Source organism: Polypterus senegalus, chromosome 10 (genome assembly GCF_016835505.1).
Source record: "Polypterus senegalus isolate Bchr_013 chromosome 10, ASM1683550v1, whole genome shotgun sequence".
In the NCBI taxonomy this organism is placed as follows: Eukaryota; Metazoa; Chordata; class Cladistia; order Polypteriformes; family Polypteridae; genus Polypterus; species Polypterus senegalus.
This window is the reverse complement of record NC_053163.1, coordinates 125,229,021-125,244,262: the sequence shown is the minus strand read 5'-3', so window position 1 is coordinate 125,244,262 and position 15,242 is coordinate 125,229,021. Positions and strand designations below refer to the sequence as shown.

The 15,242-nt window shown below is 41.2% G+C and overlaps 1 protein-coding gene across 1 annotated transcript in view; it reads right to left on the bottom strand.

The window, feature by feature from the left end:
* Window positions 1–2,746: 2,746 nt before the first annotated feature.
* LOC120537526 (transmembrane protein 164) overlaps window positions 2,747–15,242 on the bottom strand; it is a 73,431-nt gene continuing 60,935 nt past the window's right edge. The window contains exons 5-6 of the mRNA XM_039766529.1: window positions 14,540–14,640; window positions 2,747–6,437 (exon numbers count right to left, since the gene is read on the bottom strand). Of these exons, the coding sequence (XP_039622463.1) occupies window positions 6,231–6,437; window positions 14,540–14,640 (308 nt within the window). The 3' untranslated portion in view covers window positions 2,747–6,230. The remainder of the gene's footprint in view (window positions 6,438–14,539; window positions 14,641–15,242) is intronic.

Here is a 15,242-nt window from a genome sequence, read left to right as displayed (position 1 = left end):
TAAAGAGATTTGGAAAAGTGCTGCCCACATAACCACACACACGGCTCAACCATTTCTCAGTTGTGTGAATGCTATTGTCAGACACATTTCTTGTAGAGAGAAAGAAACGAGCGCAGCAAGCAGCTCCTTAGTTACAAGTAAAATGGTGGTGGTGGTGGTGGTGAGCAAGTCATGTCCCCTGTCTGCACTCCAACTGGAAAAGCAAGAGAAATGGAACCAGCTGTATCTTGAATGTTGTAAGTTGCATTGGATAAAGGCGTCAGTCAAATAATAAGTAGTAGTAATAATAATAATAATACTATTAGACCTTCCCTGGTACCAGTCTTGTTCTCTCAGCTGCCACTGAAGGATGCACGTTGGGATGCCCCCCGACTACCCACATAGGCCCCTCGCTGTGGGTTTCTCTCTTTGTGACTGAATCCTGCTAGGTCTCTACAGCACATGTGACTGAGGCTGCCATCAGTCAGCCCCCTACAAAGCTTTTACGTTTTGATTAATTAATGAAGGGTCTCGCTGCTGATAGGTAAGGTCCGCTTTGTCATACAGTTCCGTCTGCTGGGGCGCAGTGCCACGCTTGGTTTTCTTAATGCCTCTAAAACTGTGCCAGACTGAGTGTCTCAGACTTCATTCTCTCCTTTTAAAGGAGGTTTTAGAAACAGAACTGCATTAGTAAGACCCTCGCCAAAACTTGAAGGCACCGCGCCCTGCCAAGCAGCGGTGGTTGGCAGACTTCCGATGGTAACGTTAACTTACCTAATTAACAATGGCTGGCTTTCTTTTGATATAATGGCTAGCGCGGCATGCAAGTTCATGCATAATTGGCGTCACGGGATGCCCTTGGGTGTCGTCGTTGTCATCATCGTTGGACAAAATGCAGCCAAGTCAAAGTGAGAGCCTCCAAACCATCTGCTGTTCAGGAAGATCATCCAGCTATGAAATGGCAACGCCTCACATTTAGAGTTTGTAAGGCTTGGAGAAGAAAAAAGACGAGGCCCTCTTCATGTGTGACGGGTGACTGGGCTAGTAACCACGAGGCCAAGTGTCTGTTGGTCAGCGCAGGTCTGGCTAGCAATCGAAAAACGCGATTTCCTACGTACAACGGTATATGTTCTTTCTGCACCCTCGGTGGGGTGTCAGCTTTATAAAACTTGTGTACGCACAAAAGGAGGCCCGTAAAGATGCGCGCACAACTTTCCACACAAAGGTCAAGATTAATAAAAGAAAACGTGATGGGACAGCGTGTGCATATTTACGTGCGCCAACTCTGCCCCATCCGTCTATGCAACATTTTGGAGAAACTGGGTAATGCAGCCAGCCCGGGTCCATGACGCCGGCCGTGTATAATAATTCATATTACTTAGACGTTACTAGAACATGAATAGGACGTACAGCCTGTTTTTCAGTTCCATTTTAAGATGGCCAATGCTGCGGGTTTTCACTGAAGAATATTTTTGGCTTCGTCGGTTTATATCGGCTACCTGTTGTCACTTCCCAGTGAAATGGCAGAGAGGTCAGGACGATTTCAGCCAAGCTTCGCTCCATCATGTCTGCGGTACTGGAAGCCATTAGCTGATTGAGGAGGCGCTCCAGCCATCTTGTGGATCATAAAACTTAACGTTTACAATTTACAGCAGTGGCCGGTTCCCCTAACGTAATTGGAGAAATTTTCAGCACTCTTAATGCAATAAGGGCATCTGACAAGAATGAAGCTGCTTATGTTAGCCGTGATGCCAAGATGAGACTGACAACCCTTGTGTCTCCGTAGCCTGGGATTCATTTATTTTGAGGCAGAGTAGCTTTGACAGACATGCTGGTGCTTTACATGGTAGCCAGCTTGTTGGCGAGGTAACTGTCTGCAACCGCAGTCATTCGCCAGGTGATAGCGGGTACCCGCTCAGACGCTGGCGCCTTACGCCTTTCCCCAAACCTCACAATGGCGCGCGTGATTCTTGCACACTCAGTTGTGCACCACAGGTCTCCTCAAATGGAAGTGCCAGTGGGGGGGCTGCTTTACCAGCCACTGAAGTTCTGCAGCACCCTCATTACAAATGGATGAGGTTGATTAGCATAGTATTAGCATAGTCCATATATGGTTGTTTCAGGGTGGCACCCAAGCCAGGGTTTGAGGTGACGTATTCATGTAGGATTTAGAAGTTGTACAGAAATGTGCATACATCGTGTTTTAGAAATCCGATTTGTTTGCCAGATGCACTTTGCCGTCTTTTGACATAACTCATCTTTTAATGCCATTTGAGAAAAAAAAAGAGAGACCCCTGGCCCCTGCATGTCTTTCAGAAAGGGGTCTCATACTGCTGGCTTCTTTTCCAGTAAGAGAAAGGTGCCACATGCAGGCTTCCCCAGCAGCTTTTTTGAAACTTACCATGGTCTTCATCAGCAGTCAGTAAGAACTGAGATGCAGCGTAACGTCTTGTGAATCTGATCTTTCGCTCTTTCTTTTTTTAATTATTGTATGTTTAAGACAGCAAACTGCAGCACCGGACTTTTTCTATTCGTGTTGTATTGTGTGCTACTTGACCTCATACTTAAAAATGAGGAATTTGAATACGGGCAGCGATCACAGACCCAGAGGTAAACCCTGGGACACTGCGAGGCCGACTGTTACACCGAATTACGCTGAGCATAACATAGACAAGTGGGAACTGAACAGAGGGGTCCTAAGCATGGTGACAGTAACGTGACGTATTGGGGGGCAGCTTATGAACCGTGAGAAATGAATACTAAAAAATGCAAAACATTTCACTCATTTATTTGATAAAATAACATTTACACAATGTAAAAGCACAGGCTCACTTTTGATTTTTCCACCAAATACAACAGGTCACAGTAGCCATCGTCATAAATAATCAGTGGGAAAAGAAGAAACCAAAACTGTGAATAGTTAACACGTATTTTAATTTAAAATAATTGACTACAGAGGCATTACTGTGTTTTTTTTTTCTGTAAAATCTTAAGTGAATTGGACGGTTATTCCTAAGAATGCATAACGTGACTCGGGGAAACTGCGGTGCTAAAGACAAATTCATTCAGAATTTCTACTGGGGAAGGCAAGTGGCAGCCATCATGTGACGATCACCTGAGCACACCTGGGCTCGACCCCTCGACGGAGCCACTGGCTCAATTTGGCCCTAATCGTGGTAACACACAGCGAACGACTCAGGGTTGGGTTGTGGTGGTCACCGTGGCTTTGTCTCGGTGTCTTCACACTTCTTTCCCATAAAGAAGCGAGTTTTTGATGAGTCGGATACAGCCATGAATGATCACATGTTAATTCTTCCATCCAAACCAACCCGTGTCAAATCGAGCCGATCGAGCTGAAGCCGAGTCAAGTAACTACAGTCCTGTGATCTCACATGGACGTCATCTCACGAATCGTAGAATAAGGCAACAGGCTCGATCACGGAGTGTACCGAAAGTCTGCCTTCTATACAGGCCTACACGACCAAGCATGAGCGAAGATGAAACGTGAATGAAACTGCAGCTGACTGGAAAAGACCAAATTCCACTTATTCATTTACAGAAAAAGCCACCGGCAAATGTGTAAAAACACGGCAGTGGTACACTCCTAGGCTTTATCACCTTCATCCTGGTACTTCAGGTTGTTACCATTGCCAGGTTGTTAGCATGACGACTGCTTGTGAACTTTTTTCTATGATCTGTTCAGGTTATGCACAACGATAAACGGTAACAAAAATGACGCAGGTTTAATTTCAGTGAAATAAATATCTTTCACAATACAACACAATCAAATAAGACATTGCCATGCTCGTTTTGAACAGCAGAATCCATCACTTCCATGTGCATCACAACCACTAAAACAAAGATCACCGCACTTTAACACAACCTGACAGACAAACTCGAGCAAAACGCGGCACACAATCAAAAACGTACCATCGACAGCAAATACGTTGGGAAGCAGACCCTTCAAAATCTCCACAATAGATAGGAAGCCCTGAGCTAGCGAAGCAGGTTGGATGTCATCATGGTCATCCTGTCTAATCGAATGACATCCCTCAAAAAGTCGATGTTTAAATGAGGAGTCCAATGGCTGCTTTTGTAGAGCATCTACTGTCGGGAGAAGCCAGGGACTGCCAGCATCTCTAAAATATTCAAATAATGGCCTGCAAACACCAAATAAATATTTCTCCTAGAATGACTTCAATCACAACACTAAATAAAACACAATAAAAACAGAAATACGCTCAGGTACTTTCTTTTCTTTTGTCATCAACACCTACATAGTTCCCACTTCTCCAACATGCCAAGGGTTACTGAACTTTAATGTTAACTTTTTAAGACTGGCTCTTGCACCAAATATTCTCCAAAATAAATACACGTTCCGAATGCTCCTTGTATTAATGACTACACCAAATTTCAAGCAAAAGTGCTGATTTACCACATTTGGGGGTCTAGGAGTACGTGAATTCTCGATCAGAGGTTGTGTGTTTGGACCCCTAAATTACAGCCTAGAGAAAAAAACGCTCCTTTAGGGTCCCGTAACTAGCGTCTGATGGCCAACTCCTCCAGTATCCTCCAGTATGCTCTAAAGCTTGTCACCGGCTGCCAACTCCATCCATCGAATCCAAAGAAAACCCATCTGGTAGAATGGCAGTTAGAAAGCTGTACCCGTCTTTGCCTGGTAACATGCTGGGAGGACACCATCTTGATCGATCTCCACTGCTGGCATCTGCAGTGCCTAAAATGAGGCTGCGATACAAAGCGTAAATGAAATGACTGCCTATGAAAATGATTTTGTAACAAGTGTCCTCTGTTTTGATCTGCGTGAAGAGAATATCATAACCTTCTTGATTATTCTCTCCGCTTAGATGCAGTTGGCCAAACCACTGCTGATTTTCCTTACATGATGTCATTCAACGTCTAAATTGTGAAACTCTTCAACTTTCGGTTTCATTTCCATCATAAATTGTGATGCCTTGAAATGACAGAACTCCTCTATAGTAAGTAGATTTCGTTTTTATAGCCAATTGTTTTAGAAACCTTTTAGGATTTAGATAAAACAACCCTTATTAGATAAAGCTTCATTTAAGTGTCTGAGTGTAACTACTTCACCATAAAACAGTGAATGAGCTCCAATCAATCGATAGCGAAAATAGCGATATCTCGACCCACTGATTCTTAAAACAACCCGAAGCCCGATACCGTTAACCTGCAGTAAAATCCCTTCAAGTGTTCATTTACTGTGTTTAAAATAGAATTTAAGGCATAGAGCACAAGTCCGAACTAAAATCCTACCTACTGGGGACCCGTTCACTTGCTAATCAGCAAAAGTTCCATTTGATGCGACTTTGTGTTTGAGTTGCGGACGTGAAGAACGTCACGTCGCACTCCTGTGCACCACCAACGATACCATTTGACCCAAGCGTTCAGACCTGCATTCGTTATCTCAAGGTATCAAATACATCGTAAGAAACTAAACCGGGCATGAATCCTCCTCTCGACTGGTCCAGTAAACCTGAATGGAGCTGCCAGTGCCTGCTGGTTGTAAAAGAGCGGGCGTCTATTCCACTCAACCTCATCTGAGCAAACGGCAAAGGCAACAAAATACAACCCGCTACAAATAATTTTCAGTAATGCATGGATTACAGGTTCTCCCATTTCAGTTTTATTCCAAAAGAAATGTCTCTGGTTAAAAAAATAAATAAATAAAAAAAATCGCTCTGTGCATTTCGGAGAAGAGTTGATATTGAATAGAAACTGCACTCCGTATTTCATATTTTTAACTTCACCAGTGTTTCATACATTACTGCTGAAAAAAATGAATGTTTTACCTTTTTACCTCTAACCCAATAATAAATATAATAAATTAAAGACCTTAAGAATCGTGAAGTTATTGGCAGATTGCTTTGTTTAAACATTGTGCAATATGGAGTATTTATGTTAAGAACGTGAAAACATTTTGGTAATTAATGAGGAGGAGGCTAGAAGGCCTTAAAAAATACAAATGGTCCCTTTAGAGAATGACTAACTTAAAACTACCGGCTTTGGAAATACAGAAACAGAAAGACGGCCAACTAAGCTTTTTCAAAATGGAGGCAAGGCCACTAGAATGGTATGGGCAGTGAAGACCTGAATATGCTGGTCTAATCTGAATGCCACACTAGAAGCACATTACAGTTTGTTTGTTTGTTTGTTTTTCTGTCTTTTCATCTTTCTTGCATTAAGCTGTAAACACTCAACTTCTAAGAAGATTATCAAGCAATTTTCTTAGTCCGCAGTGTGATCACATCTGTTACGCATCTGTAGATTGGACTAGCAGGGTGGAACAAGAGCGTGATCAGTTTTCCGTGAGTCATTGTCATGATTGTCTGATGTCCCGATGCCCAGATCCGATACCAGGGACCATAGAAAGGATCTGAGACTGCTGGGCACAGCATGTTGTTCAGGTTCACTTCAGTAACCTAGAAAGAAGAAAAAATACAAGTCAGCATCTGAACTCTTGAGGGGGAGCTTTGTTTCTTTGTCACAGCTATAAAGCTGAATTTTGTTCAGAAAATCCCACATTTTGTTAAAAATGTCAACATCGTTTTTATTACTCAAATTGTGGGAGAACACACAGTACAACTCAGAACTGTGTGAACACCGTATACCCAATCATTTTGAGGTGTGTGATACCATTCAAGGCAACCGATTGCATGCAATGCTAAGTCACACTGTTTTAGGATATGTGCCAACTTTCTGCATTGTCACTTTCTTCTGACAGCTCAAAATCCTCATCTGACATTGCGGACTCTGTGTCGTCAAGAATACACAAAACCTCCGCTGCAGAGGATCTCCTGTGATGAGAGCAATAGCTGGCTGGTATTGGATGCCATGCTGCAAGGAAAATGAAGAATCAGGATTTACATGGCCGCGTTTGGCTTCTCTGTTCTTTCAGGGTCTGCTCTGGTTTGCCTCCTGCATCTCAAAGACAAGTTTTAAGGGTACCAGTTGACTTTAACTTGGTCATTTGAGTGAGTAGGACCTGGCACCCTACTAGTTGCTACTGTAATAAGCTCTGGCACCCAAAAACCTTGAATTAGAGTAATTACTTCAAGATGGATTATCGACAAAAGTCGAGATTAAATCAGCAGAATGTTCGACAAAACCCTTCGACAGTGGATTGTTTGTCTTTATCTGCTAGATGGCAGTTAAGACTGAGAAATATACTGAGGCTCACACCACTTTTTCCTTTATAGCACAGCATCAAATACTGACCATCGCTCCTCATCTGCCCAAGCAGGCTAACTGAATGTTATGCCCAAACCACCGATGAGAACAAGAAATAAGAGCCAAGCTATGTGCGGTACTCTGTTGTAAGCAGTGTGACTTAATAGTGCATGGCACTGGCTGCTTTAAATCAGGGTTTGTTAAAATGTCTTACATCCCTCAAAAACTTCTGTGAGCCGCTGTCATAGCCACGTGTCCCTACCTTAGGTAGGGCCCTATGGAATCCGTTTTATCCTTTCACAAATTCTGTTTTATTTCTTTTGATTTTCGGTTTTCACCGTTTTATTTTTCCTTGATTCCGATTATTTTTTTTTTTACTGTAAGATAGTAGTCGCAGCTTCAATACAACAAGCAATAATGAAATGGCACTTTATATTCCTTTTAATGAAACAGCACACTAGCAAAACTGAACCTAATTTTGCTGTTCCATTCATCAGGTAGGAGCCCCGATCCTCCATAAAGCTGTATGCCGAGACTGCAGTAGGACAGTGAATGCTCTCCAGAATTGTATGAGCTGTTACGAGTTTGATGAATCCTTCTGAGATGAAGGTTAACTTCACTTTTAGAAAAAGAAAGAGAGACCCACTTTTAAGGGCTCGATGCATCTGAGGAGAAGCCTGCTCTTCTGCCCAGGTTTGTAGGTCCCTAGTTTATAAAGGGAGAGTCAAATGTAGACCTTGTCACCACAAGGCAAAACATTTATTAAATCCCAAAACATTGTTGTTAATTTTAAAAGGGAACCCGTTATAACAACCAGTGCTGTTCACTAATAACATTTTTCTACGGGAAAGACTGTTAATACCAGTTAAATACCTGTGTAATTCAATCGGTTAAATGATTCGCAGTAAATACATCACGTACAATTAGAACTGCCAACATAAAAGAATTATATTTACTCGCCTATCATTATGATGAGAACTACGTGGTCTTGGCTATCAGTGCTTTCATCAGCTACAATATACATTTTCTTGCCACGAATCTTTCGAAGAACGGCGTCCATGTGTTATTCAAAGATACGGGGCAGATGAGTTTGACGAAGGCTGCTCTCATTTTCTGGCAGCGCACCTCCTTGTTTATAATGCTTAATGAAGAAAGGACACATCTTCATCATTTTATCGAGCGATGTGTCCGACTCACATGGACACAAACTGGCGTCTTGCATTTGATGATTTTGCTGTTTCATCCGTTGTTACCTGAAGGGGAACACTTTTTGATTTTAATTTCTCATTGTTTTTGAGATGGGTTTTAAATTTGATGTAGTCCTTGTAAGTTTCTTTTCGTGTCCAGTCTATGGTATGCTAGCAAAACTTGCAGAAAAGATGTCCAGATTCCTAAAAGTCACCGGGATATTGTTGTGCCCTCAATTTTACAGTTAAGCTCATGTTTCTTCGTTTTTTTCTACGTAGTTTGGGTATCTGATACTGCTCACTTCGACATTTCATGTCCAATGTAGCAAGCTAATTCGCGTGCCTTTAACAAGAAAGCATGCAGGAAACACGCACACATGACTGAACAGTGGTGTGACTAGAACTTGATGTGTGAGTGGCCATTTGGCTTGTCTCAAAAAATATCCATCCATCCATCCCCATTTTTGTAGGGGGGGTCAAATAATAATAACAACATAGTTTTATATAACATATAAAAGCAAAGATTGTGGTATAAATAATAACCTATTGTTCAATAAAATTAACAGAGGCAATAGAATTTGTATTATTTTTTGTGAACAAATATAGAACTACATCTGCAAGGTAAATATCAATAAAGTCAAATGTATACAACATATGAGAGCAAGAACAGAAACATGGCTCATTGTAGTCATTAGGGAGGCTATAGGATATCAGTTTCCAGTGTTTAACCTGGATATTATCTACAGGACCAGTCTGCAGTTACTCTTGGCAAATTCTGAAATAAATTCATTCATGTCTAGATGTTCTGTGATGTTTTTCTCATGTGCCAGAAAGACTAAATTTCTCTTCCTTGAATGCAGCATTGTTCGGCGGAGTGGAGTGAGAATGTGGTTCAAAGTAGAGAAGGAGCTTTCACATGCAGCTGAAGACACACCAATAATGAGTGCTCTGATATATAGCGAATGCAACATAGGGAAGGCCTCTTTGTACTGCTGAATGCGTTTGCATGCTTCACAGAGATTAGCATCAGCTGGCAGTTTATTGATCAACATTTTGCAAGCTCATGCTGTTTTGCTCTGCCCCTGCAAGTGCCTGAAGTGGTTTCAGGAGAGAATAATCAAGAAATTATTCTGATTTTTGCAGGAGAAGCGACGTGGCCCTCAATAATTCAACATTTCTCTGAGAGAATCTTGTCTCCATTTCCACAATAGCTCTATCAAGAATGCTGAACATAGCCCTTTTAGAAGTCTGATTAGGAGCAATTTGTTCATCAGAGTCACCATGCCCAAGCGTAGACACGACAATACTATCATCACGCTGTGAATTAACTTTCCGTTTCCTTTTGAGCGAATTGGTAGGCCTACTTTCACACTGAAAGAAATGATCCTCCCAGAATGAGACGCATCTCATCTCCTTCAGTGTGGCCCAGGGAAGCTGTCACCACCTCCCCAGCTGTGCACAAATCCACTGCATGTGCCTGTAGAATTGCATTGGCTGGTTTCAGCACACCAAGCACATGAAGGAGGAATTTTCCTGTATTGAAGAAATTCTGCTTTTTTAATTGGGTCAGAAGACCACATGCCTCTATGGAAATGTCAAAAGGGGCAGTGCCAGCTTCTGCTACCTCTGAGAGAAGCCCCCTTATAGCTTCCTCATTGTTAACAATGGACTTTGTGACATCATAATGACTGGTCCATCATATTTCTAGAAGTCTTTTCAGTGTGGGTGTGTGAAACAATGTCTGTGACAAAATGCGTTCAATGAATTTGACCAGTCCAAGAACTTCTTAGCCAGAGGTTCTGATTCCATTGCCTGTATCACTGCTAAATGGAGCTGGTGGTCATAGCAGTGTATATATGGAATGTACAGTACTTGTGACAAAGCCTGGACACCACGCCTTGCCCCAGACATGACAGAAGCACCATCAAAACACTGACACACTAAATTGTCTGGGCTGTAACCTAGCTCAGAGAGATGTGACAGAATTTGGTTACAAATATACTCAGCATCAAGCTGATTCAGGTCAATTAAGCCAATCAGGTGTTCTTCAGGGATGGAGTTCTGGACAAATCTAATCACTACAGACAAATTCTCAATGTCACGGTGATCCCTGGTACCATCACTTTTAATGCAAAGTCCATGAGAGTCAGCTTTTTCATATTTGGTCCTGATATCTTTTACCACCATTTTGGCAAGAGCCTCAATTATTTCATTTTGAATTACATTGGATGTGTATTTTGCATTGTCTGGGATGTATTTTACAATTTCTGCAAGTTTGGCATATTTTTTGATTGTGTAATCAAAGAACTTAAGGAAAAGTCCATCCTCCCCACCTTCATGATTGTGACCACACAGAACCAGTTCATTGACTGAAAGGAACTGAGCGGCCTCCCCAATGCTTTTCACATATCTATTCTTTTCTATCTGGGTTGGACCCAGAAGTTGAACTATGCTTTCACCCGTCTCTGCCCGGCGCCGATACTCTTGCCATGCAGACATGGCTCTGCGTATGGGATACTAGACGCGTGTTTGTGGAAGCCACCGCCATCTTTTTCTAGAGCTTTTTTCCAATTAGTGTAGCCGTGTTTGGTGAATATGTCCTCGCGGTCCGAATTGGAAACACTAAATTTGCGGCAGGCAAAGCAAAAGCTGGCATAATTGACAACAGAATATTCAAGCCTTGGTCGAGACTGATTCCAGCTTGCACTAAAACATCTGAGTGTCTTTCTGAATGCGCGCTTGGGATAATTAATTAAAATGGGCTGGGATGGGCTATCCATATTTAAGTCAGGCAGACTGGACTGTATATTTTGTTGAAGGCAGAGAGGTTTGGAGTACCGACATGGGCGCAGAGCTGGAGGATTGTGTAGGCTTATCTACATCTTTTGGAGTTTCAGTTCCCGACGTGGGTGCGCTGTGCTCCATGTTGGTAGCAGCGGTGCTGGGCTCAACCGTGGAGCCAGCAGCTTGCAGAGGGACAGAGGTTGAAGATGTCTACTTTTAAATAAGCCACCTATGCATAGACTTTGGTGTTACTAACCAGAAAATAAAAGAAGAATGGAACGTATACTCTGTTTTAATTAAGGAATGTGGTCAACAGGTTCAAAACCATCTATAAATGAAGAAGATATGCTAGATGATCCTTCTTTATGCATTACATGATTCTTTGCTATATCGCGCTTCGACATTTGTGTCTTCACTCTATCGCGGATTTTAAATGTAAGCATATCTAAATATATATCACGGATTTTTCGCTGGTTCACAGATTTCTGCGGACAATGGGTCTTTTAATTTATGGTACATGCTTCCTCAGTTGGTTTGCCCAATTGATTTCATACAAGGGACGCTATTGGTGGATGGCTGAGAAGCTACCCAATCAGAGCATGTATTACGTATTAAATAAAACTCCTCAATGATATATGATATGCTTCCCGCACGGTGCTTTGTATACTTAAAAGCTCTAACAGCACTTATTGATTTTTGATTGTTTGCTTTTTCTCTCTCTGACATTCTCTGCTCCTGACGGAGGGGGTGTGAGCAGAGGGGCTGTTTGCCTAGAGGATACGGACACTCCTCTCAAAAATACTGAAAGACTACCTTCACATTGCTCCCTTCCTTGCGGCCGCTTTATCGCAGTGCTTCGCATACTTAAAAGCCCAAACAGCCCTATTGAGTTTTGATTGTTTACTTTTCTCTCTCTCTCTCTGACATTCTCTGCTCCTGACGGCACTCCTTTGAAGAGGAAGATATGTTTGTATTCTTTTAATTGTGAGAAAGAACTGTCATCTCTGTCTTGTCATGGAGCACAGTTTAAACTTTTGACTAAAGGGTGTTATTTTATGTCTAGAGGGCTCTAATAATGTTAAAAAACGTATTTAGAAGGTTTTCTATGCTCTAACTGTGAAAATATTAGATTTATAAATAAAGAATCCTACTTTGGGGAAATTCATTTATCACAGTAGAGTCTGGAACGGATTAATCGCGATAAACGAGGGTTTACTGTATATTTAAAAAACAAATGCAAGACCAGCTTACCTCTTGATCAGTTTTAGATAAATCATCATAGCTACTGTGGACGTTTAAGTGAGTAAGCACTTAGGTCCCTACTCCAGATTGCTTCTACATGCTTATATGAAAGTAGATTTGACTGTCACTGCAATAAAACCAAATATCCAAATAGGCTAAATATGACACCTACATGAAGATTACCTTTATCAAACCTTAAACCAAATATTTACATTGTTTTATACATGAAACAGTTTTTATTACTGCCTCTCTTTTTATAAGTATATCCTGAATGTGCATATACAGTTTTGCCTTGCTTAAAGACAGCATGTGATCTCAACAGGTGTGTTGTTAGTCGATTTTGCCGTTAAGTGTGTTGACATACATTAAGGGGCCGTGGAGGGGCATGACTCTGTGTCTGATGTCACTTGGAAACGCACTTGGCAGCATGCCGGGATGTCCTTTTGTGACGTTTTTACCGTTGACGTGTCTGGTATACACCTGAGGTGACATAACCTATCCTAAGCTAACTTAACATTTGCATAATACATGCATCACACAAATGAATAATTATTGATAAACACAGTAATAATACAAAAATAAAAAATACTGTAATACGACCACCTACAACGGCATTTCAACGCTATTTGATTTTATTTATTGTATCTCTATGGAGGCTTCATCATCATGACTGTATTTATAAATATTTTCTCGATTAAAACATTTTTCAAATTAATGAGTATTTTGTAATTTGTTTTTATTTTATTTTTTTACATTTTCATCTGGGATTCATTGATCTTTATTTTTTATTTTTTTTTATTTTTTTTGTATAAAGTTTAAGAAACACTGCTTTAAATGGTATCATACGGTTCACAATGTAAATATATATAGTGTGCTCACATTTTCACACATTTGTTAGTTGTGTGTTTTGAAAATTATTATGTAGAAACAGGACTGATTTTGAAATAAAAACTGGAATCCACTGTACTAATTCCTTTCATAATTTTAAACACTTCAGTCATGTCCCATTTTAATCTAACTTTGCCTAAATTGAAAATTAGTCCCTTCAGTCTCATCTCATAGCTCATACCTCTCAGTCCCAGAGTCATCCTCGTCTCTCGACTTTCTCTAGCGCTCCTATGCCTGTTTTTGTAATAAAACATTAATTCTTACTAATTCTACCACACTTGTCAAGTGATATGCTTTTGCCATTTTTTTCCAATCATTGCTTCCTGATACACCAATGAAGAGATGACAGCATAGACAACCTTGTAAATGCGGTCAAATCCAGAGGAAAGCGTTTCTTTGTCAAAGAAAGATCCACATTTTTGAAAAAGTAACTTCTGAAAAGAATTTGCTAAAAAGGCTAGCATCTGGTCAAACATATCTGGCACCATACTACTCATACCCTAATCACAATATGGCACTGCTTGTACTTTATTATTATTGTTGAACTAAAGCGTATTACTGTACATGTCTCAATTTTACAAGTTTGTCTGCAAAAGAAACAATTTCACTTACAAAGATAAAAATGAAAGGCAGACAGAAGTTAACAGCACTGAAAACAAAAAACAGCCGAATAGAAACAACACAGGGCAGCATGATGGTGCAGTGGTAGCGCTGCTGCCTCGCAGTTAGGAGACCCGGTTCACTTCCCGGGTCCACCCTGCGTGGAGTTTGCATGTTCTCCCCGTGTTTCCTCCGTGTGCTCTGGTTTCCTCCCACAGTCCAAAGACAGGCAGGTTAGGTGGATTGGCGATTCTAAATTGTCCCTAGTGTGTGCTTGGTGTGTCAGTGTGTGTGCCTTGCGGTGGGCAGGTCTTGCGCCCTGTGTTGGCTGGGATTGGCTCCAGCAGACCCCCGTGACCCTGTAGTTTGGATATAGCAGATTGGATAATGGAGGGATAGAAACAACACAAAATAAAGCCGTAATGTGCACATCAAAGAAGTAACCAGAAAAACTCAGTGAGGTTGTAGCTTTCCTCCTGGTTTCTCATAAAAGTAAACCTTAATCTTTTTTGTGTCGTACCTCCACCTTCTTGGTGTAAATCTACTCCATCACGTTTGATTGAGGCCCAACTAAAATGCAGAGACCCCAGTCACAATGAAGGGCTTGTGCAACTAGCATGTGCAACCATTCAGCATATGGCACATCCACTTACCAGCCCGAGGAGTTGTAAGAATGTGAAATGATAGAAGAAGAGGAGACCAGTCGAAAGAAAAGCCCACCAGAACTGTGCCAAAGGTTCAGGCCTGTAAACACCTAGAAAAAAACACAAAAAATGAATAATAAATTGCAAACAACTTTTATTTTTCTGAAACCATTTTTTTAAAAAAGTAGAGTGAGGAAATTCCCATATGAAAGAAAAATGACAAGAGATTTCCGTGCACCAGATATTACAGGACAAAGAAACTGGTTAATCATGGCAGGCATGATGAAGCACCCTTCAGGACACACTGCCTTTTGGGATAACTGTCGCATTGATATACGAGGACTTCTTTCGTATGTTTCACAGTGTCAGCCACCTCTGGAGTAACACGGAAGGGTTTCCTGGTTTTGGTACACGGCTCACAGAGCTTTTAGTGTCCACTTAGTCAGGAATTGCTGAATTTTGCATTTCGTAGGAGCTCTTGCAATGGGATTATCCTTGAGGATAAAATCATTACTTTGGAACTGCATACACTAAATGAAAAAATAAAACAACGACAAGCATCAATCCCTTATTGCAAATTGTGATGGACCATTTAGAATTTAATAAAGACAATTTACCTTCAGTAACTACATCTACATTCTTTCTGGTGACCAGTCATTTATGAACCTAATACATTTGTGCATTCTCTCTTTTGTGTTTATCTAACTACATC